The sequence below is a fragment of the Harmonia axyridis genome, chromosome 4 (assembly GCF_914767665.1).
Source record: "Harmonia axyridis chromosome 4, icHarAxyr1.1, whole genome shotgun sequence".
In the NCBI taxonomy this organism is placed as follows: domain Eukaryota; kingdom Metazoa; phylum Arthropoda; class Insecta; order Coleoptera; family Coccinellidae; genus Harmonia; species Harmonia axyridis.
Window position 1 is genome coordinate 1,439,981 of NC_059504.1, and position 27,917 is coordinate 1,467,897.

The 27,917-nt window shown below is 35.8% G+C and overlaps 1 protein-coding gene and 1 long non-coding RNA gene across 2 annotated transcripts; one reads left to right on the forward strand and one right to left on the reverse strand.

The window, feature by feature from the left end:
- Positions 1 to 1,056: 1,056 nt before the first annotated feature.
- On the forward strand, positions 1,057 to 27,852 carry LOC123678888. The gene is made up of 6 exons (XM_045616152.1): positions 1,057 to 1,279; positions 21,759 to 21,958; positions 23,462 to 23,597; positions 23,964 to 24,097; positions 26,908 to 27,181; positions 27,316 to 27,852. Exons 1-6 carry the CDS (start codon positions 1,219 to 1,221, stop codon positions 27,417 to 27,419), a joined length of 909 nt encoding a protein of 302 aa, XP_045472108.1. The 5' UTR covers positions 1,057 to 1,218; the 3' UTR covers positions 27,420 to 27,852.
- LOC123678891 lies at positions 14,195 to 19,787 on the reverse strand. Its single transcript, XR_006747311.1, has 2 exons — positions 19,438 to 19,787; positions 14,195 to 14,401 (listed from the first exon to the last, which is right to left on the reverse strand). It is a non-coding gene; the product is annotated as an uncharacterized LOC123678891 (long non-coding RNA).
- Positions 27,853 to 27,917: the final 65 nt, after the last annotated feature.

A 27,917-nucleotide genomic window follows, 5' to 3' on the forward strand; every position in this document is an offset into this window, starting at 1 on the left:
TACGTCAACAAACTAAACTGCCGCATTTGGAGTGAAGCTAATCCTCAAGTGTATGTCGAAACACCGTTACATCCAGAAAAACTGACTGTTTGGTGTGCTTTATGGGCTGGTGGAATCATTGGTCCGTACTTCTTCAAAAACGATGATGGCCAGAACATTACAGTCAATGGTGATCGGTATAGAGCCATGATTACTAGTTTTTTCATTCCTGAATTGAACAACTATGATGTCCAGGAGCTGTGGTTCCAACAAGACGGCGCAACATGTCACACAGCTCGTGCCACAATCGATTTATTGAAAGACACGTTTGGTGACCGCCTAATTTCACGTTTTGGACCTGTGAATTGGCCTCCAAAATCTTGTGATTTAACACCGCTAGACTACTTTCTGTGGGGCTATGTAAAGTCATTGGTCAATGCGGATAAGCCACAAATCCTTGACCATTTGGAAGACAACATTCGCCGAGTTATTGCCGATATACGGCCACAAATGTTGGAAAAAGTCATCGAAAATTGGACGTCCAGATTAGACTACATCCGAGCCAGCCGTGGCGGTCATATGCCAGAAATCATATTTGAAATGTAATGCCACGAGATTATCTTGCGGATAAATAAAATCAATGTCAATCGAATAATCCATCGTTGTTTTATTGCAATTTGAAGTTCTATAGCTCTAAAAAAAACACCCTTTATAACTTTCCAGCTCAACTTACGCTTGAAATTTTAGGAAAATTACAAAAATAAGTCGATTTTCAAGTTGCAACAACATAATAAGCAATGATATAAAGCAATTTCCTTCCCAAATTAAAAAATTTAAATTTTCACAAAATTTCAAAGGAAAATTTCAGATGAAAATGCTTATTTGCCACATTCTGTATAACAATAATTACAATTCATCTTTCCGAACACTTAAAACGAAGCCACTTCAATTGCCCAATTTCCCCAAGACTCCCAGTGGAAAATTTTAGGGCACTCGAATTTAAAACAGTTTCAGGACATGCGTACATCCCGAATCTCTGTTTACAGCTTTCCGCTTTCTTCACGGACCGCTCACATAAAAGTTATCAGTTGCTATTGTGCCATTGGGCATCCGTCGTGATTCTGGGAACTTTTCTAGATAGAGAAACAGAATTGGCGATTAGTTTTATTTCTATTCTTCCATGCGAAACTTCAAAACATCAATAGTATCCCGTATGTCCTTTTTCGTATCAAATTGACAATGGAATTTCCTTCGATAGTGCGCGCAATTTGGTTCCTTCTTGTTATCTCTTTGGTGAAAGGTGAGATTTGATGTTTTATTTTGGTTTTATCTTATTTTTTTGATATCTTGTTTGTGTGTTATTATGTGCTTCAATTTAAGGCTTATTACGATCTTTGAATCGTTTAAGATTAATCTTAATTTTCTCTGGAATGTTTGGTTCACGATTTGAATGTTTAGAATTTGAAAAATTAATGAAAAATACGTTTTTTGTTCTTCCAAAGCTATTTTAGGAAAAATTAGCGGTTGGTTACTATATCGCATTAATCCTTTCAGCTTTTAAATTGAAATTCCCTAAAATAATACGGAATAAAACCATGAAATCGAAGACGCGGTACGAAAACATTGAATACTTGACGTCCGAATAATAAATATTCAAAATTTGCTTTCAAATCTAGCCGTATAACATTTATAAGTACATTTTTTTGTATGGGTTGAGATATTATATAATAAAGAATGATGTAATGATCCATTACGTTCAATTTGTAGTGTTTTTGACATTTCAAATAATTACTATTTTTGTTACATGGTTAGGGGATAATTTATTAGGAAAAGATTTCAAATTTCAGATAATGGTTTATTTAGTACACCTATTTCATAGTAGGTTTGGTTGAATTCTTGATAAACAAAATCTGTTCGATGGTTTCGGAGTCATACCTAAACGAAATTTTGTTTTCTTGATAATTCCAAAAATATCCATCCGATGTTAGTGAAATTTACAAATCAGTAGCAAAGTAGTGGAACTAATGTTTATACCGAATTTTGAAAAGATCGTATGATTGGGATAACAAATTTTGACATATTTCAATGTCTTCTTTCAGATTTTAATTGAATTTCTAGTTCATATAAAATTCATTGATGAGTGGTTTGTCTAAATATCAAGCCATGTCCACGATCTAATAAGATACCTCAGGGTTTTCGTAGAGTGTTGATTTCATAAAAAAAAGTAGCATTTATTTTTTCGAATAGGAGTTTGCACCGCATCAAAGGAAAATTAGTTTTCGATGAATTTGCTCGAATTTTTCATATGTTGTAGAATGATGCTGATCAAATGTCTTCATTGCATCACCACTTTGAATTCAACCGTTTAGATTATATAGGGTGCTTAAAAACACTTTCCTAAAATTTCAAGAGGCCACTGTCAAGAAACTTTTTTGAATATATAAACCAAATCAAGTATGCATAGGTTGTTCATATAGCTGATTGAATACCACTATAGATTTTTCCTTCACATACAGAAGATATAACAGTTGTTTTTTTTCGAGGTATATAACTTTAAGTTGGCATTACTGCCAACAACGCTTGCAAATAGTGCAATTTTATTTCGAAAATAATGGTTCTGTGCGGAATTCGTATCGCGCACTACGTCCATTTTATTCTGTTTAGCGATGAAGCGCACTTCTGGTTGAGTGACTACGTCAACAAACAAAACTGCCGCATTTGGAGTGAGGCTAATCCTCAAGTGTATGTCGAAACATCGTTACATCCAGAAAAACTGACTGTTTGGTGCGTTTTATGGGCTGGTGGAATCATTGGTCCGTACTTCTTCAAAAACGATGATGGCCAGAACGTAACAGTCAATGATGATCGGTATAGAGCCATGATAACTTTTTCATTCTTGAATTGGACAACCATGATGTCCAGGAGATGTGCTTCCAACAAGACGGCCCAACATGTCACACAGCTCGTGCCACAATCGATTTATTGAAAGACACGTTTGGTGACCGCCTAATTTCACGTTTTGGCCCTGTGAATTGGCCTCCAAGGTCTTGTGATTTAACACCGCTAGACTACTTTCTGTGGGGCTATGTAATAAAGTCATTGGTCTATGCGGATAAGCCACAAACCCTTGACCATTTGGAAGACAACATTCGCCGTGTAATTGCCGATATACGGCCACAACTGTTGGAAAAAGTAATCGAAAATTGGACGTCCAGATTGGACTACATCCCAGCCAGCCATGGCGGTCATATGCCAGAAATCATATTTAAAACGTAATGCCACAAGATTATCTTGCGGATGAATAAAATTCATGTCAATCGAATAATCCATCGTTGTTTTATTGCAATTCATAGTTCTATAGCTCTGAAAAAACACCCTTTATAAACTGCTGAATTTAGAGATGTGATTAAATGAAGATATTTGATCAGCAACACGAGTTCTAAGACGTTTAAAAAATTGAAGTAAATTCGCCTGAAGCCCATTTCCCATTGAAGCGGTTTGTGGTCCTTTCATCGGAAATAGGCAACTTTGAACGAAGATTGTTATTTTTAGGGAATAATTGAACCCTTCAAGAAAGTTTCCATTAACTGTATAAACTTTTCCTTTTCTGAAGAAAATTGTGCCAAAAAAGTGCTATTTTATGTTTTCACAGCGTGTCACAGATCAGAAAAAGTTTTGATTTCTGATTTGTATTCAGAAAACTTTAATAAACGCGCGAAAGCTCCCGCATTCCAGTCGGCGCTTTTCTCATTCTTTCAATTATTCAAAATCACCTGATAAATTATTCTTTCGACATAAACTCCAAGAAGTTCGAAGTAAACTGTTAACGGTAGAAGAACTTTAACCCCCAAATTTCCTCCTGAGCCAAATCAGGTGAATGTTTTATTGCTTTTCCTCCTTCCCAGCCAACAAAAAGAAGGTTTGAAGGTGCTGTTTCAGATGTTATCACAATGCTGCATAATTTCCTTGTCCCTTAAACACTTGAGGAAAACAATTTTTATGTTCAATTTTCTCTGTCTCCCTTTAACTGCTTTCAGTTGGGCCGCACTTCTCTACGAGAATTTGCCATAAATAACTTTTTTTATAGCCCTTTGCTTCTTTGGTCATTCCCGGAGTTTTCTCATCTTATTAAATCCATACACACGTCTAGTCTGACGGATAGGTGCGTCGCGAACAGAAAAAGTTTCATCATGTGTCACCATTTATGATTATTTTCTGTCAGTTATTGTTCAGCAAGATTCAAGTTTCGGTGAAAATTCCTGTACGATCTGCTTTTTGTTGAAAAAAGTTAGGTGACGTCCTATACACAAAATGAGTTACCATTTTTTGCGCGCTCGTTTCCCAAATAGCTTCGTCCAAAATTTCGTGTTGTCCGTGCTGTCGTAACCAGAGGAAATTAAAGAAGTATGTGGAAAAAAAACAGCCTGATATTTCGGTGATTACAAATCCGATAGAGTGAAACTTTTGCGTGCAGATATAAAGGGTTTCATTTTGATATTGAAAAAAAAACCAGTATATTTTTGAGAGAAATCAATGGATGGAAAGTATGATATTAACGATGGAAAACGTAATCAGCCAAATGGCCGCTACGACTATGTTTGCAGCACCATATAACGGGTGTTTTTTTCGAGGTATATAACTTTAAGTTGGCGTTACTGTTCAAGATGGCGACCGATTTAACAGCTGTCAAGTGATTTATTCTCAGTTCGGTTTGGCAATTCATCATGAATAGACTCACGCCTGAACAATGCTTGCAAATAGTGCAATTTCATTTCGAAAATTATGGTTCTGTGCGAAATACGTATCGCGCATTACGACCATTTTATTTTGTTTAGCGATGAAGCGCACTTCTGGTTGAATGGCTACGTCAACAAACAAAACTGCCGCATTTGGAGTAGAGTCCGAACTACTTCAAAAACGATGATGGCCAGAACGTTACAGTCAATGGTGATCGGTATAGAGCCATGATTACTAACTTTTTCATTCCTGAATTGAACAACCATGACATCCAGGAGCTGTGGTTCCAACAAGACGGCGCAACATGTCACACACCTCGTACCACAATCGATTTATTGAAAGACACGTTTGACCAGCGCCTAATTTCACGTTTTGGACCAGTGAATTGGCCTCCAAGATCTTGTGATTTAACACCGCTAGACTACTTTCTGTGGGGCTGTGTAAAGTCATTGGTCTATGCGGATAAGCCACAAATCCTTGACCATTTGGAAGACAACATTCGCCGTGTTATTGCCGATATACGGCCACAAATGTTGGAAAAAGTCATCGAAAATTGGACGTCCAGATTGGACTACATCCGAGCCAGCCGTGGCGGTCATATGCCAGAAATCATATCTAAAATGTAATGCCACAAGATTATCTTGCGGATAAATAAAAGTCATGTCAATCGAATAATCCATCGTTGTTTTATTGCAATTTAAAGTTCTATAGCTCTAAAAAAAAACACCCTTTATAATAACAGCTACCTAGATAGCGGGCTATTCAAAATGAAATATCTCATTGAAAAACAGTTTCAAATTAACAATAATCAAAATAATACACAATAACAATAGAACCGACTTGGTTGACTTTCAGTTTTTATATGCGAAAAAACCTCTCGAATGTTGATGTCGAATCTTGGGAGGATCCATTATTAGAGCCCTTCATCTAGACTCTAGAGAAACTAACCGAAAACAATGACGCAATAGATTACATCTCGGTTAGTTTGTGTGTTAGATGAGAGGGGTTATGATAATAAGGTCGTTCTGAAATTCAGCATGAACAGAATGATCATTTTACATAATAAACAGACTTAATTACAACTTGATGGGATTTGAAATATTGAACTCTGTCAGCCGTTACTATTTGGTTTGTTGATCATGATTAAAACAAGTTTTATAAATTTATGTTTTTATCTACTATCAAAAAGTAATTAGCAATTAACAGAATAACGTGTTTCTTAATGTTTTTGCATTATATCAATAATCCATATACCTTATGAAATAATAAATAATCATTTTTGTTTCAATTCAATCATATATTTTCTGTCAGGTAACCCAAAATTCATTCTTCAAAGTGTCAAATTATACTCTATGATTGAAAATATTTCGTTATAAAGGGTGTTTTTTTCAGAGCTATAGAACTTTGAATTGCAATAAAACAACGATGGATTATTCGATTGACATGAATTTTATTTATCCGCAAGATAATCTTGTGGCATTAGATTTTAAATATGATTTCTGGCATATGACCGCCACGGCTGGCTCGGATGTAGTTCAATCTGGACGTCCAATTTTCGATGACTTTTTCCATCATTTGTGGCCGTATATCGGCAATAACACGGCGAATGTTGTCTTCCAAATGGTCAAGGGTTTGTGGCTTATCCCCATAGACCAATGACTTTACATAGCCCCACAGAAAGTAGTCTAGCGGTGTTAAATCACAAGACTTGGAGGCCAATTCACAGGTCCAAAACGTGTCTTTCAATAACTCCATTCACCATTAACTGTAACGTTCTGGCCATCATCGTTTTTGAAGAAGTACGGACCAATGATTCCACCATTCCATAAAGCGCACCAAACAGTCAGTTTTTCTGGATGTAACGGTGTTCGACATACACTCGAGGATTAGCTTCACTCCAAATGCGGCAGTTTTGTTTGTTGACGTAGCCATTCAACCAGAAGTGCGCTTCATCGCTAAACAAAATAAAATGGACGTAGTGCGCGATACGTATTCCGCACAGAACCATTATTTTCGAAATAAAATTGCACTATTTGCAAGCGTTGTTCAGGCGTGAGTCTATTCATGATGAATTGCCAAACCAAACTGAGAATAAATCACTTGACAGCTGTCAAATCGGTCGTCATCTTGAACAGTAATGCCAACTTAAAGTTATATACCTCGAAAAAAAAAACACCCGTTATAAATTTTCATGTTGTCAATTGTGGGGAAAGAAAGATCATTATCCTACGCAATCTATTGAAATGTGGAGAATCGCTCAATTTTTGGTAAAATCCATTCGATGTTCGTCGAATCTAGTGATCGAATTTGTTGTTACGTAAACATTACATATTTTAACATTAAAATTGAATTCATCCGTCAGTTATTCTATTGACATCATTTTGGACCATTCGGAATTGGAAAAATCAAACATCGTGGCAAAATGATATAGCGCCCTGGGCGGTGAGCGAGCGCTCGATAATGAGACTAGGAGGAGGATGTACGACGTTTTCCGGAAATTCTAACAATTCCGGAAATCAGAGAATTTATTGCCAATAGAGCCGACCCAGGGCCCGTAATATTATATGAGAATAGACGTAAGGATATGTAATTTATCAAAGGTTATGGGACCTTTACAATCGATGTCAAGTTGTAGAATATAATTTTAACGTCAGTTTGACAGCTATTAGGTTGGCTGCTGATCATAAAACGGGGTGGGATAACAATTGGTCCAAAAAGGTTGCCCCGCATTCCAGAATTATAATTTCGATGATAATGCTTCAGTCTAGAAGTTTGAGATTTCAACTTGAAACAAAAGCTTATGTGAAGGTATTTGAAAAGTGCGAATGTAATAAATTTGTGTTACTCTATAAGTCCCGAACTCGGCGCTCAGATGGCACCATCAGTGCCATACCAATTCTTTTTCTTGTTAACACCAAGCTTTAAAAGATACGTGTCAAAATTAGCCAAGTAGCTTGACATTTTAAACAACTACTTGACTTGAAAATCATGCTCGTGAAAAATACTTAACTCAACTTGATTTTAGATATTTATTGCTTGACTTGATATCAAGTTACTTGATATTACTTGAGCTTGATATTCACGAGTCGCATGGCATATATTTCTGCAATCTCGTGCGCGCTTAGACTAAATAAGGGGATTCCTCGATCGCCGAGAGACTGAAGCATTCGCCAGTGTGACTTTATTAGTAGTTTTCTTAAATTTTTATGTAATATATTGGTAGATTTTGGTAGTTTCAGAAGTATCTTTACAAACTTGGCCAAAATGGTCAAGGATTTTTTATCAACTCCAGCATCTTCAGCTCCTGTTGAAAGACAATTTACTCTTACTAGTAAAAAAAACCGCAATAGGTTAGGCGACAAATCCATAAGATGCCTCATGTGTCTTAGAGTCACTCTCAAAGGTAACTATGTTGACGAATAGAGTCAAATTTAAAAATGCGCCAACTGCATCCTCGGTAATCACATAATTCGATATATATGTAGCATCCATGGGTGCAATTGGCACATGAATGAACAGTCTCTCTAAAGATCCCGACTTCACGTCAGTGTTTTCCTCGGTTTTCCGAAGAATGAATAAGACGCAACTTGAGAACATTTTCTGCAAAACTTATAATCCAGCAGATTATGGTATTTTTCAACTTTATCAGCGAAGTTTATACATCTATTACTTTAAAGATGCTGCAACAACATCTGATCTGGCGTCAGCGCTAATCTGGAATCTTCAGTCGCTTTTTTTAAACGACTCGAAATATGTTTCTATGTTTTCTATTTCGACGAGACCTCTCAGAAGTTTAAAACTTTCACGAGCTAGTAGATAACAGGAAATAATAACCATATTGTAAAATCCGCCGTGTTTTTTCCACAAGTCGAGATAAGGGCAAACAATAAAGCATAGTACGAATATTTTTGTGTAGTTTCTTTCGGATCATTCCATCGGAAGAAATAATCTAAAAATAATTCACTCTTAAAGGTAACTATATTGACCAATATAGTATAATTTTAAAGGAAAGATGTGTTGGGCCCGTAACTTATTGACTGAAGTGTTACACGCTCTTCATATCAATTGTACCACAGAAAATTTAACAGAATATAGAAAAAATGCGCCAATTGCATCCTCAGAGAACACATAACTCGATATATACGTAGTATCATGGGTGAAATTGGCACAAGAATGACGGTCTCTTCAAAGTTCTCGACTTCACGTCAGTGTTTTCCTCGGTTTTCCGAAGAATGAATAAGACGCAACTTGAGAACGTTTTCTGCAAAACTTATAATCCAGCAGATTATGGCATTCTTCAACTTTATCAACAAAGTTTATACATCTATTACCTTAAAGATCCTGCAAAAACATCTGATCTGGCGTCAGCGCTAATCTGGAATCTTCAGTCGCTTTTTTTAAACGACTCGAAATATGTTTCTATGTTTTCTATTTCGACGAGACCTCTTTAAGTTTAGAACTTTCGCGAGTTTGGAGATAACAGGAAATAATAACCATATTGTAAAATTTGGGGTGTTTTTTCCACACGAGTCGAGATAGGGGGAAGCAATAAAGCATAGTACGAATTTTTTTGTGTTTTTCCTGTCGGATCATTCCATCGGAAATAATGAATCAAAAATATTTCACTCTTGAAGAAGACTATCATATGTTGACGAATAGAATTTTTAAGGAGAGATGTGTATTTACTGCTTGGGCCCGGAACTTATTGACTGAAAATTTAGACGCTCACCATATCAATTGTACCACAGAAAATTTGAGCAGAATATCGAAAAAATGCGCCAACTGCATCCTCAGTAACTACATAACCCGATATATATTTAGCATCCGTGGGTGCAATTGGCACATGAATGAACGGTCTCTATAAAGTTCCCGACTTCACACCAGTGTTTTCCTCGGTTTTCCGAAGAATGAATAAGACGCAACTTGAGAACATTTTCTGCAAAACTTATAATCCGGCAGATTATGGTATTCTTCAACTTTATCAACGAAGTTTATACATCTATTACCTTAAAGATCCTGCAAAAACAGCTGATCTGGCGTCAGCGCTAATCTGGAATCTTCAGTAGCTTTTTTCAGTGACTCGAAATATGTTTCTATGTTTTCTATTACGACTCTACGAGACCTCTCAGAAGTTTAAAACTTTCGCGAGCTAGAAGATAACAGGAAATAATAACCATATTGTAAAATTTGCGGTGTTTTTTCCACACGAGACGAGATAGGGGGAAGCAATAAAGCATAGTACGAATTTTTTTGTGTTTTTCCTGTCGGATCATTCCATCGGAAATAATGATCCAAAAATATTTCACTCTTAAAGAAGGCTATGTTGACGAAAAGAGTAGAATTTTTAAGGAGAGATGTGTATTTACTGCTTGGGCCCGGAACTTATTGACTGAAATTTTAGACGCTCTTCATATCAATTGTACCACAGAAAATTTGAGCAGAATATCGAAAAATTGCGCCAACTGCTTCCTCAGCAACCAAATAACTCGATATATATGTAGCATCCATGGGTGCAATTGGCACATGAATGAACAGTCTCTATAAAGTTCCCGACTTCACTTCAGTGTTTTCCTCGGTTTTCCGAAGAATGAATAAAACGCAACTTGAGAACGTTTTCTGCAAAACATATAATCCAGCAGATTATGGTATTTTTCAACTTTATCAACGAAGTTTATACATCTATTACCTTAAAGATGCTGCAACAACATCTGATCTGGCGTCAGCGCTAATCTGGAATCTTCAGTAGCTTTTTTCAGTGACTCGAAATATGTTTCTATGTTTTCTATTTCGACGAGACCTCTTAAAGTTTAGAACTTTCGCGAGCTAGAAGATAACAGGAAATAATAACCATATTGTAAAATCCGCCGTGTTTTTTCCACACGAGTCGAGATAGGGGGCAGCAATAAAGCATAGTACGAATTTTTTTGTGTTTTTCCTGTCGGATCATTCCATCGGAAATAATGAATCAAAAGATAGGTGCGTTCAGAACAATACTCTATCTGCTCCGTAAATATTATGACGGCGCCAACTCTTGTTTTGTAAGACCGTGTCCCTAATATTTTTGTTGCTCGTAAAACTGCACCTAAATCAACCCCTCATAAATATGTATAAAGCTGGCCCCATTCATAGCTACAAACAGGACTGGGGTATATACTGTTTCAGGCAGAAAATTCTGTTAGCTTGCCAAGTGAATTATTAGGGATTATCTAGCGGGAAAATTATGTTCAGTTCATTGTTTTTAGTTCATTATTCCCGATAATAAACCTCTGGAATCGTTTGGGAGAAAAATTGCGTACCACACCCCTTTAAAATTTCGCAATTCGAAAATCGATGAAAAACGATGCAAGTTTCAACTTTATACCATATAAACCTCGAATGCTATAAAAAAATTCACGAAAACACTGATTTAGAGCCAGGAAACCATGGAATTGGATGTAGGTGTCAATGGGATGGTATTTAGTATGATTTTCTTCTGAACATAGTGCGATTTCTTGTTGCAAAGTTGAAAAAAAGTCATACTAGCGAGATCGAACGAGTAAGGTTTCAAAGTGTACAAAATTCACCTGGAAAATTGCACAAATTTACGGATTCATTCTAGTAAATTTTCAGAACACTTCATTCTATCATTACGTCTGACATGCTAAAAACCTTCATCAAAATTAGAGATTCACGGCTTGGCTTGATTTTCAAGCTACTTAGCTTAAGCTTGACTTGATTTCAAGTCAAGCTCAAATCAAGTAGTAGAATTTCAATCTCAAGTCAAGTATTTATTTATCAAGTACTTGAATCATATCAAGCTACTTGATTTTAGGAATGATGAAATGAGAAGTAACCTTGCAAAAAACACTTAAATTATTGCAAAAAAGAACCGACAATATCAACTTTTTGAAATAAAAACATAAATTAAACATACCATAAATAAAAAAATTAAACAAAATAAAAAAATAAAGTTTCATAATATTGTGAAACCTCCAGGCTTTGTTTGATTCCATAATTTTCCATCCAGGATCTAAAACACATGAGGCATTCTATAGATGTTCGCCTAACCTATTGCGGGTTTTTGTAACTGTAAGAGCAGCTCTGTCTTTCAACAGGAGCTGAAGATTCTGGCGTTAATAAAAAATACTTTGCCATTTTGGCCAAGTTCGGAAAGATATTTCTGAAACTACCAAAATCTACCAATAGATTTCATAGAAATGTGAGAAAACTACTAATGAAGTCACACTGGCGAATGCTTCAGTCTCTCGGCGCTCGAGGAATCCCCTTATTTAGTCTAAGCGCACACTAAATTGCAGAAATATATGCCGTGCGACGCGTGCATATCCAGCTCAAGTAATACCAAGTAGCTTGATATCAAGTCAAGCAATAAATATCTAAAATCAAGTCAAGCCAAGCTCAAGTATGTAATTTGTCGCGAGCTTAATTTTCAAGTCAAGTTAAAATGTCAAGCTACGTGACTTGATGAATCCATAATCAAAATATATCCAACAATTATCCAGAGTTTCATGGCAATCAGAAGAATGGCGTAGAAATGCTTGTATCAGTGGCTTTTCTGAAGACGTTAAATAAATTTTTTAGTTCAAGTGTGATATAGAATTTATAGAAAGGTCTAAGAATGTTAAGTGGTTATTTGTTCCTCTCTCCAATACGAATTTTCTGTTTGGGTGGATATTATTTATTCGATTTAGAAATTGATTTAGTTGTCTGGATGTTCCAGAAAGGCAACCAAGTATGTCATCTACAAATCGATACCAAAAGTATATTTTCACCAGTTATTTCGACTTGAACCTTTAAGAGTTCAATATATGATGACATTGTTGTCGATTAGTTTATCTAGAGGGGCGGTTCTGACTATACGATCCCCCTTGAATTTCGCCATGAATATTCGAGTGATTGTTTTACATTTACAAACCAAATCTCAACCTTGTCGGATATGTTGTTGGAGAAATATTGGGTATTTTTCTTTCGGTTTCCTATTCGAATTTTTTCATGGTGAAGCGATCAATTTTGCAAGAAGATTGAAATTCTCATTTTATATCTACATTTCACCTCCGTCGGATCATTGGCAAATACGAATTCGATCGAGATGAAAATTTGCATTTAGATGTAGAATAACAGTTGAAAGCTTGTTCGCCAAAACTATAGAAAACTTGAGATTAACATAAAATTTTGCTATATTTAAACTGTCATTCTAGATCTGAATGCATCATCTTGATCGAAACCATAGTTTTGAAATTATCAGGAAATTTCGAATGGACGTATGTACGAAATTTTCCAATTTCGTTAATGGGCAAAATCTGAAAGTAGTTTCGTTTGAAATTTTGTTTCCTCATTCGTGACATTCAACATCCAAAACTATTCTGGAAATTTGCTAGATCTTTCAATGTTTTCGCTGATATTTATATACCCAGAATGTCATACACCTTGTTGATCTATTTTTTTTTTATTGTTAAGGGTGTTTTTTTTAGAGCTATAGAACTTTAAATTGCAATACAACAACGATGAATTATTCGATTGACATGAGTTTCATTTATCCGGAAGATAATCTTGTGGCATTGCATTTTATATATGATTTTTGGCATATGACCGCCACGGCTGGCTCGGATGTAGTCCAATCTGGACGTCCAATTTTCGATAACTTTTTCCAACATTTGTGGCCGTATATCGGCAATAACACGGCGAATGTTGTCTTCCAAATGGTCAAGGGTTTGTGGCTTATCCGCATAGACCAATGACTTCACACAGCCCCACAGAAAGTAGTCTAGCGGTGTTAAATCACAAGATCTTGGAGGCCAATTCACAGGTCCAAAACGTAAAATTAGGCGGTCACCAAACGTGTCTTTCAATAAATCGATTGTGGCACGAGCTGTGTGACATGTTGGAACCACAGCTCCTGGACATCATGGTTGTTCAATTCAGGAATGAAAAAGTTAGTAATCATGGCTCTATACCGATCACCATTGACTGTAACGTACTGGCCATCATCGTTTTTGAAGAAGTACGGACCAATGATTCCACCAGCCCATAAAGCGCATCAAACAGTCATTTTTTCTGGATGTAAGGGTGTTTCGACATACACTTGAGGATTAGCTTCACTCCAAATGCGGCAGTTTTGTTTGTCGACGTAGCCATTCAACCAGAAGTGCGCTTCATCGCTAATGGACGTAGTGCGCGATACGTATTCCACACAGAACCATTATTTTCGAAATAAAATTGCACTATTTGCAAGCGTTGTTCAGGCGTGAGTCTATTCATGATGAATTGCCAAACCAAACTGAGAATAAATCACTTGACAGCTATTAAATCGGTCGCCATCTTGAACAGTAATGCCAACTTAAAGTTATATACCTCGAAAAAAAAAACACCCTTTATAATTGTAATTCAATGAATTTGCCACGAGCCTCCCCGATGGTATAGTTACTTGACTGGCTACATCAAGCATAGGATTGGTACTACAAAAAAAAACAAACTAAAAAAGTGTATTCACATAAGTTTATTCTTATTCAATCGAAATTCATTAGTTTTTCTGGTTTTTAAGCTATTGGGGTTATTCATCCAGTTGTCTTGGATCATCACCACTGGGTGGTTCTTGATTCGATTCTGATTGATCAGGAGAGCCTTCTGTAGTCATCTCTGGTTCACTTTCAGAATCTTCTTGAACACAACTTGCAGAATTCACCATAACCTAAAATTTTCACAAATATATGTAAAGGCATCTCCAATAGGAAATATACAAATTTAAAATGGTTATAATGTATTATCTTATGTAATTTATGTTCAAGAATTTGTGGGTCCTTGAAGATTTTTTTCTTTATTTCGAATTGTTTTCGAGATGCTTTTAGTGTTCTAATCGAATTTGGGACAGCCTGCACACAAGATAATTAAACTATAGACTATACTATTTTCGTTCTATGTAAGCAGAAAATTAAGTAACAAAACATTCATTGGTGTTGCCATCTAAGAATGCTGGGTAAAGATAAGTCAAAACTTCAGGAGAGCATTTATCAGTTAAAACTGAAGTATGTTGTTCCCATAAAATTTTTTGAAATTAGCTTTCCTTCTGAGTTATACCAAAAGTAAGAATTATCTGCGTTTTATAGGGATGTAACTTGGAAAGGGTGGCGAATTCAAAGGAGTTTTATGGAACTTACAGCTTTTATCAGTTAGGGAATCGAATATATCAAAGGATATTCGGGAGAGAGGGTTCACACAACTCTGCCACAATTCAAGAAAGCTATCAGCTTTGGGAAAACAATTTAGGGGACATTCATTCTTAAAAATGTAATTTAGAAAATTGTTATTTTTCTCTCTCATATATTTAAAAAAAAATAATGAAAATATTGAATAGGTTATAACTTTGCACTCCGTAGAATTAATAAAACAAGTCATAAAAATAGGACAACATTGGTCTTTATCAGTGGTTAAGGTATGTGGAATTTTGTGACTCAACCGGATTGAATATCATCAAGTAAATAATTGAAACGAATTGAAAAGAATAAATTATTATTATTTTTATTGACTCAACACTTCTTCTCAAGTTTTCAGATATTCTCTGAAAATAAAACGATGAATAAAATATATTCAAGATGCGCGTAAACAATGTCAACGTTGATGACTTTGCTGGAAAATATATTGAGTTTTCTTGGACATTGATTTTCACTTTGATTTACATATTACACAGAGAAGAGCTATTTTCCTCACTCGCTAAAAAATTGATATTTCCGCATAATTTTCTAGATCCAAGACGCTTTTGATAACTCTCACACGTGTTCACTTTGAAATTTTCGTATTCGCATATAGTTTGCGAACAGAGCGGTTATATCAATTCATCATATGTGAGGTTCCAGTCGGAAATATACAAAAACGTTTGAAATTTTGTTCTCCTAAAAAGCTCAAAACTAAGAATTCGAAATTTTGCATATAGATTGCCATACAGGGTGATTCACTGGGATGGCCTATTAGACGTTTATGGAAAACTGATTATAATTTTGAGCTGAAAATTTGCGCATTCGGTTTTGAGATAATGATCTTTTTCCTTAAAATATTTTCAGAACTTTACAACTTCCGGTTATAACGGAAATAGACTACTGAAGGGTGTTTTTTCACAGCTATAGAACTTTTAATTGGAAAAAACAACGATGGATTATTCGATTGACATGAGTTTCATTTATCCGCAAGATAATCTTGTGGCATTACATTTTTAATATGATTTCTGGCGTATGACCGGCTGGCTCGGATGTAGTCCAATCTGGACGTCCAATTTTCGATGACTTTTTCCAACATTTGTGGCCGTATATCGGCAATAACACGGCGAATGTTGTATTCCAAATGGTCAAGGGTTTGTGGCTTATCCGTATAGACCAATGACTTTACATAGCCCCACAGAAAGTAGTCTAGCGGTGTTAAATCACAAGATCTTGGAGGCCAATTCACATGTCCAAAACGTGAAATTAGGCGGTCACCAAACGTGTCCTTGAATAAATCGATTGTGGCACGAGCTGTGTGACATGTTGCGCCGTCTTGTTGGAACCACAGCTCCTGGACATCATAGTTGTTCAATTCAGGAATGAAAAAGTTAGTAATCATGGCTCTATACCGATCACCATTGACTGCTACGTTCTGACCATTATCGTTTTTGAAGAAGTACGGACCAATGATTCCACCAGCCCATAAAGCGCACCAAACAGTCAGTTTTTCTGGATGTAACGATGTTTTGACATACACTTGAGGATTAGCTTCACTCCAAATGCGGCAGTTTTGTTTGTTGGGGTAGTCATTCAACCAGAAGTGCGCTTCATCGCTAATCAAAATAAAATGGACGTAGTGCGCGATCGTATTTTGAAAAAAAATCGAGTCCTGTTCGCCACCATTTTTTTTATACCCAAGGTATGACATATTGCCGAAATTGTCATCAAAAAAAGCTATCTAATGGTGCAATAACATTCTGGGTGTTCCATTTGAAATAAGGAAGTATTACTATGTTTCCGGTATAACCGGAAGAACTGAAAGTATTTTAGGGTGAAAGATCATTGTCTCAAACCACAATATGCAAAATGATTAGTGTTCCATAAACGTCTTATGAGCCATTTTTATTTATTTTATTTTACGTGAAAATTTTAAGCTTAGGGCAAACAAAGAAATTTCGTGCAGAATACCGGAAAAACTCTCAATATTTCAGTTATAACAGATCTGTCTGAGTTTGGGATTTTGCGTGTATATAAAAATTTCAACCTTTTCAGAAAATTGGGGTGGATCGAGCCATCTGAAGCATAGAATATTCAAGCAGAATATCGAAATAAATCACCTACTATTTCCATAACAACAGATCCGACTAGGATGAAATTTCGTTCGTATATGTGAAGTAATCATTCAAATGTTCTTGCCGAATGTCACGAGGGTCGTATTATCAGAACCCTTCATCTAGAGAAACTAACCGAAAACAATGACATCATAATAAATCTCCTGACGCACGTCAGTACTTTTGTCATTTTTTATTTTTATATTATTTTCCATATTGCATATTTCGCTATCGCATCAACTTCATTCGTATTCGCAAAACGAAATACAGTCCCCCCCATTTTTCCCCATACCACAGAATTGAGCGAACGGATATGATATTGAAAAAAATTCAAAAAGCAATTAATGAAATCGATGAACTGGCAATAAATTTCTAATTATTGGTATACAAATCTTCGAAACGAAACAGAATTGAATTCTATTTTTCGTATTTCTGGTTAATTACATCGAGTAATAAATACACCTTTGTGAAGGCACGGAGAACATAATTAATTTTCAACTGTTGCTTTGGCAATATTGTGCTAATAGCATTGAAAATAAATCAAAAGCTCAAGAGTGAACAGGTCGTTTCTTAATTGGAGGTGCAAACGAAAATGAGAGATTCCTTAGGTTATCTTAAGAAAAAATTCCTATTAACATGGGACAGCAAACACTTTGATCTCGAGATACATGGCGTTAAAGTTTGTTTTATTTTTATATTTTTTCTCGTAGTATCTGAACTTCACAAGATATTCTACCTAAAATTGGAATGGATATTCGAATCCAGAGTTTACATCACGTGATGAGACAATTTCGATTGTTGATCTGCAGAATGATATTTTTTCTGGAACAATGCTTTTTTACTCCAGAACTTTTTTGGTTGTCACACAGCTCGTGCCACAATCGATTTATTGAAAGACACGTTTGGTGACCGCCTAATTTCACGTTTTGGACCTGTGGATTGGCCTCCAAGATCTTGTGATTTAACACCGCTAGACTACTTTCTGTGGGGCTATGTAAAGTCATTGGTCTATGCGGATAAGCCACAAACCCTTGACCATTTGGAAGACAACATTCGCCGTGTTATTGCCGATATACGGCCGCAAATGTTGGAAAAAGTTTCGAAAATTGGACGTCCAGATTGGACTACATCCGAGTCAGCCGTGGCGGTCATATGCCAGAAATCATATTTAAAATGTAATGCCACAAGATTATCTTGCGGATAAATAAAATTCATGTCAATCGAATAATCCATCGTTGTTTTATTGCAATTTAAAGTTCTATAGCTCTAAAAAGAACAGCCTTTAGTTTTCTCACATTTCAATGAAATCTATTGGTAGATTTTGGTTAGTTTCAGAATAGTTATTTATAATACAAGTGCAGAAGGCATTGATATTCTTCCACGAGTTCAAAATTCAAAAACGAGCCACGAAGTGGCGAGTTTTGGAATGAACGAGTGGTAGAATGAGCCTTCTGTACGAGTATTATACATTATTTTCTCTAATTCATTGCATTTTCATTGAAATTAATGAAATATTTCCATAAATATAATTTAGTGATTTTTGCATTGGAAAATGTTGGTTGGCAGAACTGATTTCTTTAAGGCAAATTGATGAATTGGCAGATAAAGCCGTGGCGGAAAGTTCGGAGTGCCAACATAGAATAATAAAATATAACCATGAAAACTGTGCGTTTCTGATATATTCTCGCACGATTTTGTTCTACAAGATGTGGAAGAATGAACGGAATAACCACAGAATTAGAGAAATATCTTTCCAAACTTGACCAAAATGGCCAAGGATTTTTTATCAACGCCCGCTCCTGTTAAAAGACAATTTTCCAAAGCTGCTTTTACAGTCTGGATTTTTCTCAACATTTAGAAACTTAACGTTTTTATTTTGTTATGATTTATATTGATTTAATTTATGTTTCTATTTCAAAAAAGTTGATATATTCGGTTCTTTTATACAATAAGTTCAATAAATAAAAGTGTTTTTTGCAAGGTCCTTCTCATTTCACCATTGATATTGATGTGACACTATACAATAAAACTGCTAAAAATCAAGCAGCTTGATATGATTCAAGCACTCGATAAATAAATACTTGACTTGAGATTGAAATACTACAAGCTCAAGCCAAGTAGCTTGAAAATCAAGCCAAATCGTGAATCCCTAATCTGTAGCAATAATTCATAAGAATTAGATAAATTTGTATGGTCATCACAAAAAAGAAAACACCCCGTACCTAGAAAACAAGACGTTTGCGGGCCCATGTTTATAGGGCAACCCTGTATTTTATGAGTTTGAGTATTCCTAAATGGGAAAATGTCTTTTCTCATAAAATTATTTCAACGAATATACTACACTAAAATGGTAATTCTTCTAAACAAAAAATAATAATTCGAATGAGAAGTGCAAATATGTAAATGCCTATGTTCTAACGTACCTGCAAGACTGCAAATATTGTGAAAATGACGAAGATTGAAGATTTCATGGTTCCACAGTGGCACTGACGAATCTAACACTTACACCCCATATATATCTAAATTTTTTATCTAATGCTTAAAAACGATGTAATCATTTCATTAACAACGCAATAAATTACAGGAATAATCGTTTCAAATTATGATTAGGAGGTACTTAACAATGTTTCGTCTCTTAAACATCCATGAAAAACGATGTCATAAAAATTTCAAACGTAATTCTGCTAAAGAAAATAATGTCACTTCGTGTTCATTTCTGGAAATGAATATTATATGATAAAAGTTGTAGGTAAAGTTATAATTACTTTTTAGCGGAAAGTCCTAGGGCTATTTAAACTTAGAATATTTAATTAGGAATTGAGAAGAGACGACTGCTCAGCGGAGAGCAATGAGATTCATTCAACACTACTTCAGATCAGCAATTGATAAGATCTCAGTCGGTGCTATCTCAGAATCTATGGATCAAATTTCACTGAAATTTCTTAAGTAGTAGATAAAGTTCATCGATAAACTGAATATTATCCACAAATTCAGCGATGAAGCTTTCGCCACGGATAAAATACACTGCGCAAAAAAATTAACGCACATTATGGAAATCTCAAAATTTATTCTACAACTGAAGGTGTTCTCAATGATAATTATTTTATCAGAATTATGCATGCATATGTTATCCACTTTCAACGTTTTTCTTCAATACAGATGTTTTTTCCCAGCAGGAATAAAAAAAGATGAGATTATCAGATTTTGAATGTATCGGCTCCATTCTGAAATCAGTTGTTCTCGATCAATTCTAGTGATCAATAGTTTTTCTTTCGTTTGATTTTCTACACTCGATCGCTATGCAACGCGAAACACGCAATTTGACCCACGAGGAATGTGCCCAAGCGGTAGTTTTGCGAGAAGAAGGGTGGACATACACAAGAATTGCAGAAAGGTTTGGAGTTTTCCATACAAGTGTGTCCAGAATGTTGCAGCGATTCAGGGAGACAAGTATGAAGGTCCGAAGACCAGGACAGGGTAGACCACGGGTAACAACTGCCATTCAAGAACGTTACTTGAGAGTTTCTTCGTTGAGACAACGGTTTGCAACCGCTCGCCTCCTTCAAAATCAGCTTGAGCAAACTCATGGGGTTCAAATAAGCACAATAAGAAATCGCCTCAAAGAATATGATTTAAGGCCTCGTGTCGCGGCAAGAGGCCCAGCTCTTACCCCAGCCCATCGAAGGGCGCGTTTGGATTTTGCGAGAGAGCATATCCATTGGGAAGAGGCTGATTGGGAAAGAGTTCTCTTCACAGATGAGTCTAGATTCTGTCTCTACCATTGTGATCAACGTTCCCTTGTATACAGACGTCCACATGAAAGATATGCTCAGTGCAATTTCCTGAATACTACTGGTTTCTGGGGAGGATCGATTATGGTATGGGGTGGAATATCTTTGACTGCTCGCACAGACCTAGTGGTAGTTCATAATGGAGCTATGAATTCTGAAAGGTATATAAGGAACATTCTTGAAGAGCATGTAGTGCCATTTGTCCCATACATTGGTGAAAATTTCATTTTTATGGACGATAATGCCAGACCCCATCGTGAGCGCATCGTTCAGGAGTACCTTGAAGAGGTTGAAGTCTCTCGAATGGAATGGCCAGCAAGAAGTCCAGATCTCAATCCGATTGAGCAGGTTTGGGACAACCTCAATAGAAGGCTGAGAAGTTCAGAAAATCATCCAGCTACTCTTAATGACTTAGGAATCCAACTCAGAGAAATCTGGGATTAGATCAGAACATTTTAAGATCACTCATTTTGGGTATGAACCGTCGTTGCAGAGCTGTAATTAACGCAAGGGGTGGAAATACCAAGTATTAAATCACTTATCAGCATTCCAGTATTTTGAAAATTGTTTCTTTCTCTTCTTTCACATAAGATTCGGTGAAATCCTGAATTTTTTTTCCATTCAATGTGTCTTGTTTCGTTCAAAACCTTCCCGAGAGAACATAAAAAATAAGTTATAAAGTCAATGTAGACTTAACTTTCATTAAAATTGAGATTTTCAGAATGTGCGTTAATTTTTTTGCGCAGTGTATTTGATATTTGGCAATTTCATCTTTTTGAACATGAGGATTGCCAATTCGGTTAGGTATCCATGATGGTGCTCTGTGAATCTAAAGAAAATTGAAGTATGAGTACCAAAAATTAGGGACTTCCCTCAGTACTTTTCTCTTATGTTTATTCATAATTCATATTTTTTTTTTCAACAGTGATGCAGTAAATATCATAATTTTACAGAATCAACCTGCCTCAGAGGTCCATGGATAAATGTTCCTACTACCGTCAAAGTTGGTGATACAGTAACTTTCAAATGTGAATACGATGTAGAAGGCATTGCTCTATATTCCCTCAAGTGGTATTTCAATGCAGAAGAATTCTTTAGATATGTTCCTAAGCAAGAACCTCCTTACATGCATTTCAGGGTGAAAAATATTAAGGTAAAAATATAATATACCTATATTATAATGAAAAATTGGTGTAGGAAACCCATCAACTTGTTTTGAAGGATTTTAAAAACGCCACCAGCTCCAAGTTTTTAGATACAGATTTATTGATGTAAGATTTGGTACTAGTCAAAAATAAAGGATTAAATTCATCTTTAACGACCAAAACAGAACCTTCCTACTAACAATTAGAATCTAATTAGCCTATTATCAACCTGGAATTATATCTGAATCATCCTTGTTATACTAGGTTATCCCACCCTGCTTAATCCCATTATATTATAATTTACATATTATTCCCATTAATGTGATCCAAACACTGAACTAAAACAATGACATTCACAAGTAGACGTAACTGTGTAAATCATCCTGTTGTTTTTTGTTAAATATGTGGCGAATACACCTCAAAAGAAAGCAGGGTAACTGTTTCTCACTTTGTGACAAAAGCTTATCTTGCCTATTTAGGAATTCATTTGGGAGGTTGGGATCAATCTTGGAACCCACGTTTCGTATGCAAAACATTTTTGACAGAGTACAGTTGAAAAGAGGAAGAGCCTCAAGTTTGGAGTAGCAATGGTTTGGAAAGAACCATCATGACTAATGATTTTTTGTCTGGTTAATATTGAAGGGATAAATAGAAACAATAGACAGAATTGGATATGCACTGATCTAGATCTTGAATCAGATTTAGCAACTCCACAGTGTTTTAGTCAAAAAGAACTGAACGATCTCATAAGATACCTGAATCTCTCAAATGAGTTTGCTGATATACTTGCATCCAGATGCGAAGAAAAGAATCTGCTTCATCCAGACACTAATTCAACATTTCCATCGGATATTAAAACTATGGAAGATCGATATCGAAGACGATGGGATATTCACAGGATGGCCAACTATTGTTGAAGTAGTTGTAACCTTGTCATTTCCTCTTTTACAGCTTATCTTACCTATTTAGGAATTCATTTGGGAGGTTGGGATCAATTTTGGGATCCACGTTTCGTATGCAAAACATTTTTGACAGAGTACAGTTTAAAAGAGGAAGAGCCTCAAGTTTGGAGTAGCAGTGATTTAGAAAGAACCATCATGAAGACTGATATTTTGTCTGGTTAATATTGAAGGCATAAATAGAAACAATACGCAGAATTGGATATGCACTGATCTAGATCTTGAATCAGATTTAGCAACTCCAAAGTGTTTTAGTCAAAAAGAACTGAACGATCTCATAAGATACCTGAATCTCTCAAATGAGTTTGCTGATATACTTGCATCCAGATGGAAAGAAAAGAATCTACTTTATCCAGACACTAATTCAACATTGCCATCGGATATTAAAACTATGGAAGATCGATATCGAAGACGATGGATATTCACAGGATGGCCAACTACTGTTGAAGTAGTTGTAACCTTGTCATTTCCCTTTTTCACAGCACTGCTGATTGTTCAACAAATTTTTAACTCCATAGCTCTTTATCAATCAAAGTTAAAAATGTTTTTTAGGTCTCAGAATCTGGGCCAACTCATATTACCTTCAATAAAGTGAACAAAGCACAGTCTGGAACATACGAATGTGAAGTTTCAACAGATGCTCCCACATTTGAAACAGGTCTTCGACGTTCTACAATGACAGTAGTAGGTATGTACCCAGTGGTTACTCTTGATGAAGATATTAAAGAGCTGGGCAGTACTTATGTATTGATTTGGCCTTCTTTCGCATTCCTACAGCTAATGAAGTACAAAGTTTCTAGCAATTCCTCTTTAATTACTTGTTGAAATATTTTGGTTGGCATACACAGGATAAGTACATTGTGTGTGCAGCTTATGAAAGAGACCTAAGTCCTTTCTTGTATCTAAATTTTGGCTTAACTACAATTTGTTCAACCTTTGCACTAGAAACTGGGGAGCACCTTTTAAAGGAGTTTGTGCATTCTTCAATGCATTACTTCGCCCAGTTCTAATACTTTTAGTTTTCAGTTTCGCCTATGTTTCTTTCTGTTTTAAGTACCACCAACTACTGAACCTTCAATGAAAATAAACCAAAACAGAATGAATATTGGAGCAACTTTATCTGCTGAATGTTCGAGCCCAGTTTCAGATCCTGCTGCCAACATAACATGGTCAATTAACAACGAAGAGGCAAGTTTACAACATAAGTTCTGTTAAGTGATTATTTAAGTTCTAGAGGAAGCTTGCGAAATGCATTTTTATTTCATATCTGTTGTTCTGTGTGTCAACAATTTCTGACTCCTCGTGAAATAATAGTTTTATAAGACCAAATATAATATAACGGGTGTTTTTTTTCGAGGTATATAACTTTAAGTTGGCATTACTGTTCAAGATGGCGACCGATTCAACAGCTGTCAAGTGATTTATTCTCAGTTTGGTTTGGCAATTCATCATGAATAGACTCACGCCTGAACAACGCTTGCAAATAGTGCAATTTCATTTCGAAAATAATGGTTCTGTGCGGAATACGTATCGCGCACTATGTCTATTTTATTTTGTTTAGCAATGAAGCGCACTTCTGGTTAAATGACTACGTCAACAAACAAAACTGCCACATTTGGAGTGAAGCTAATCCTCAAGTGTATGTCGAAACACCGTTACATCCAGAAAAACTGACAGTTTGGTGCGCTTTATGAGCGGTGGAATCATTGGTCCGTACTTCTTCAAAAACGATGATGGCCAGAACGTTACAGTCAATGGTGATCGGTATAGAGCCATGATTACTAACTTTTTCATTCCTGAATTGAACAACCATGATGTCCAGGAGCTGTGGTTCCAACAAGACGGCGCAACATGTCACACAGCTCGTGCCACAATCGATTTATTGAAAGACACGTTTGCTGACCGCCTAATTTCACGTTTGGACCTGTGAATTGGCCCCTAAGATCTTGTGATTTAACACCGCTAAACTACTTTCTGTGGATCTATGTTAAGTCATTGGTCTATGCGGATAAGCCACAAACCCTTGACCATTTGGAAGACAACATTCGCCGTGTTATTGCCGATATACGGCCACAAATGTTGGAAAAAGTCATCGAAAATTGGACGTCCAGATTGGACTACATCCGAGCCAGCCGTGGCGGTCATATGCCAGAAATCATATTTAAAATGTAATGCCACAAGATTATCTTGCGGATAAATAAAATTCATGTCAATCGAATAATCCATCGTTGTTTTATTGCAATTTAAAGTTCTATAGCTCTAAGAAAAACACCTTTTACAATGATCTAATAGTGAAGAATCGACTGCACCATAGAAGTGAAACGCTGATATCAGCTGACAAGAGGTCAGTACATAGTTTTGATTGGTTCTGCATATTGAACTAATCAATACTATTCTATCATTGGCTGAAATTCAAACTTCTGTGTTCTCTCATTCATGGTCACGTGGCTGGAGTTTCGACCTTTCTCTCGATAATTAGATCATTGCATTTCTAAACAGAAAAAGTGTGAAACCAATAATTCGACAACCACAGTCAGCAGTAATGGAAGGTGTTGACCTACTATTATATTGATGTGTCTATCTGTGTCGCCATCTACACTAGGTAGAATTACGCAAGGAGTAATCTTATTTAATCAGAATTTCTGTCGAGTTTTCTACCTTTGTATCCCTGTGAGATTTCTCGTGGAGCGAAATTATTTTTTGTCGGAAATTAGAATGTAAAGGAATCGCTACTGCGAAGAATGCGGTTTGAAAAATTGAGGATTTGATGAAGAAAAACTGGAATCTTGATCATATTCGAGTTATTGCTAACCGGGTAACAGAAAATCTCCTGAGAGAAATTTCAGGAAAAGAAACGGCAGATCTTATGAAAAATTCATGAGCAGATGCCATCAAAAGAAGATGAAAGGCTTCTCGGAAACAATTGTTTCTGCTTATTTTTCCGAACAACTTCACTAGGTAATCTCTGAGCTTGTTTTTCAATGATTAAAAGTGTTCCATCGCATTAATGGGATACTTTTGGGTGAATATTTTAAATTGATTGCATTCTTAAAGATGAAAGGCCTTACTATCGCAGGCAAAAACTCAATATATACAAGAAGTTGATAATTCGGTAATAAGGAGAATTTTTGTTTTATTATTTCCTTCGGAATTGTTCTAGAAAAAAGTTTTTTACTTTGTTAGTTGAAATCCGTTTTTTACAATCGTTTAACTTGATGTGAATTTAATTTAACCCTTATTTTTCTCAAGTTTGTTATCCCCTTTCCAACACTTAAACATCTTAAGTTTGATTGAAGAAGTTGATGATCAGCCAAGGAATCAAAATCGTGAGATATTTTCAACATTCGGTAGATAACGGGTGTCGAAACACTGTTACATCCAGAAAAACTGACTGTTTGGTGCGCTTTATGGGCTGGTGGAATCATTGCTCCATACTTCTTCAAAAACGATGATGGCCAGAACGTTACAGTCAATGGTGATCGGTATAGAGCCATGATTACTAACTTTTTCATTCCTGAATTGAACAACCATCATGTCCAGGAGCTGTGCTTCCAACAAGACGGCGCAACATGTCACACAGCTCGTGCCACAATCGATTTATCGAAAGACACGTTTGGTGACCGCCTAATTTTACGTTTTGGACCTGTGAATTGGCCTCCAAGATCTTGTGATTTAACACAGCTAGACTACTTTCTGTGGGGCTATGTAAAGTCTATGCGAATAAGCCACAAACCCTTGACCATTTAGAAGACAACATTCGCCGTGTTTTTGCCGATATATCTTGCGGATAAATAAAATTCATGTCAATCGAATAATCCATCGTTGTTTTATTGCAATTTAAAGTTCTATAGCTCTAAAAAAACACCCTTTATAATTTAAAAAAGGTAAAAACAACAAAACACGAACTAAATGACAGATAACACCAACATATCTTGAAGCGGGCTTTCTGAATGACCAATTTCTGGATCTGTCTAATAAGAAATGATTTTTTTTCGCAGATTTCTGAGAGCAAAGAGAATATAAAGATTTTGCCATTGGCGACCTTCAAAAAGGATGATCTCACAGGAAGTACCAGTAAAATTCAAATAGTGACTGAGAACTCTAATTTTATTGAAGGAGTTCTGCGCCTCAAGTGTAAGGCAAATATTTTTAACATTTGGAGTAGTACAGTTGAGATGAAAGTGGAGGCAGACAGGCCTATCAAAAAGATGGCAGGATTAACAATAGAATCAATGTCTTCTCAACAGAGTCAGATGAATAGTACAGGCTCAGGTATAAACATATGACAAGGTTCGCAAAAATTATTATTTTTTTTTTATATATTCAGATTTTTATTAATTATTTTGTGATGTGAATTTTGTGTAATTGTTTGACACACCATTTGATTATATCAATTATTTCTGCAGATATCGTCTACCACATTTCCAAGGGCAGTTCGAACACTCTCTCATTCAGTCTACCCAAAGCAATAACTCTACTATGTTTCATATTGTGCATCAAGTTAAACTGAGCAGTTATGAAACGTAAAATCAATTATACTTGTGCCTCTTTGTAATAATATTAAACAATTTTGTACTGACCTATCCTCATATAAGTACTTCCTACCTTAAGTAGATCTATACTTTAACTAATTATAAGACAATAAGAAATCAACTAGACTTTCCACTATGTGTAACATGTTTGAATTATCTTGGAACTCAGAATAAGAGGTTGAACAGCTTAAATTATCATTTGTGACTGAACTTTCCTATCCACGATAATGCAAACAGAGAAATTGTATATAAAAATGTTCTGATGAATTGAAAAAAAAATAGATTACACCTAAATTAGGAATCAACGAAACTGTTATAATTTTCAAAGTGTTTTTATTGACTTGTTCCAATGAAATTGTTACTTAAAATTATATGTATAAAAATAGTTCAAATATAAATAAATTTGACTGATTTTAACTTTATAGAAAGAGTACTTCACAGAAAGAGCCCTTTTCAATTACATCACCGAATGATGC

Bases quoted from the DNA above. Each gene is read 5' to 3' on its own strand.
- LOC123678888 (XM_045616152.1), top strand. From the start codon at position 1,219: ATGGAATTTCCTTCGATAGTGCGCGCAATTTGGTTCCTTCTTGTTATC. The intron at 23,598-23,963 runs GTATGTACCCAG...TTCTGTTTTAAG, and splicing joins TTCTACAATGACAGTAGTAG to TACCACCAACTACTGAACCT. The intron at 24,098-26,907 runs GCAAGTTTACAA...TTTTTTTCGCAG, and splicing joins GGTCAATTAACAACGAAGAG to ATTTCTGAGAGCAAAGAGAA.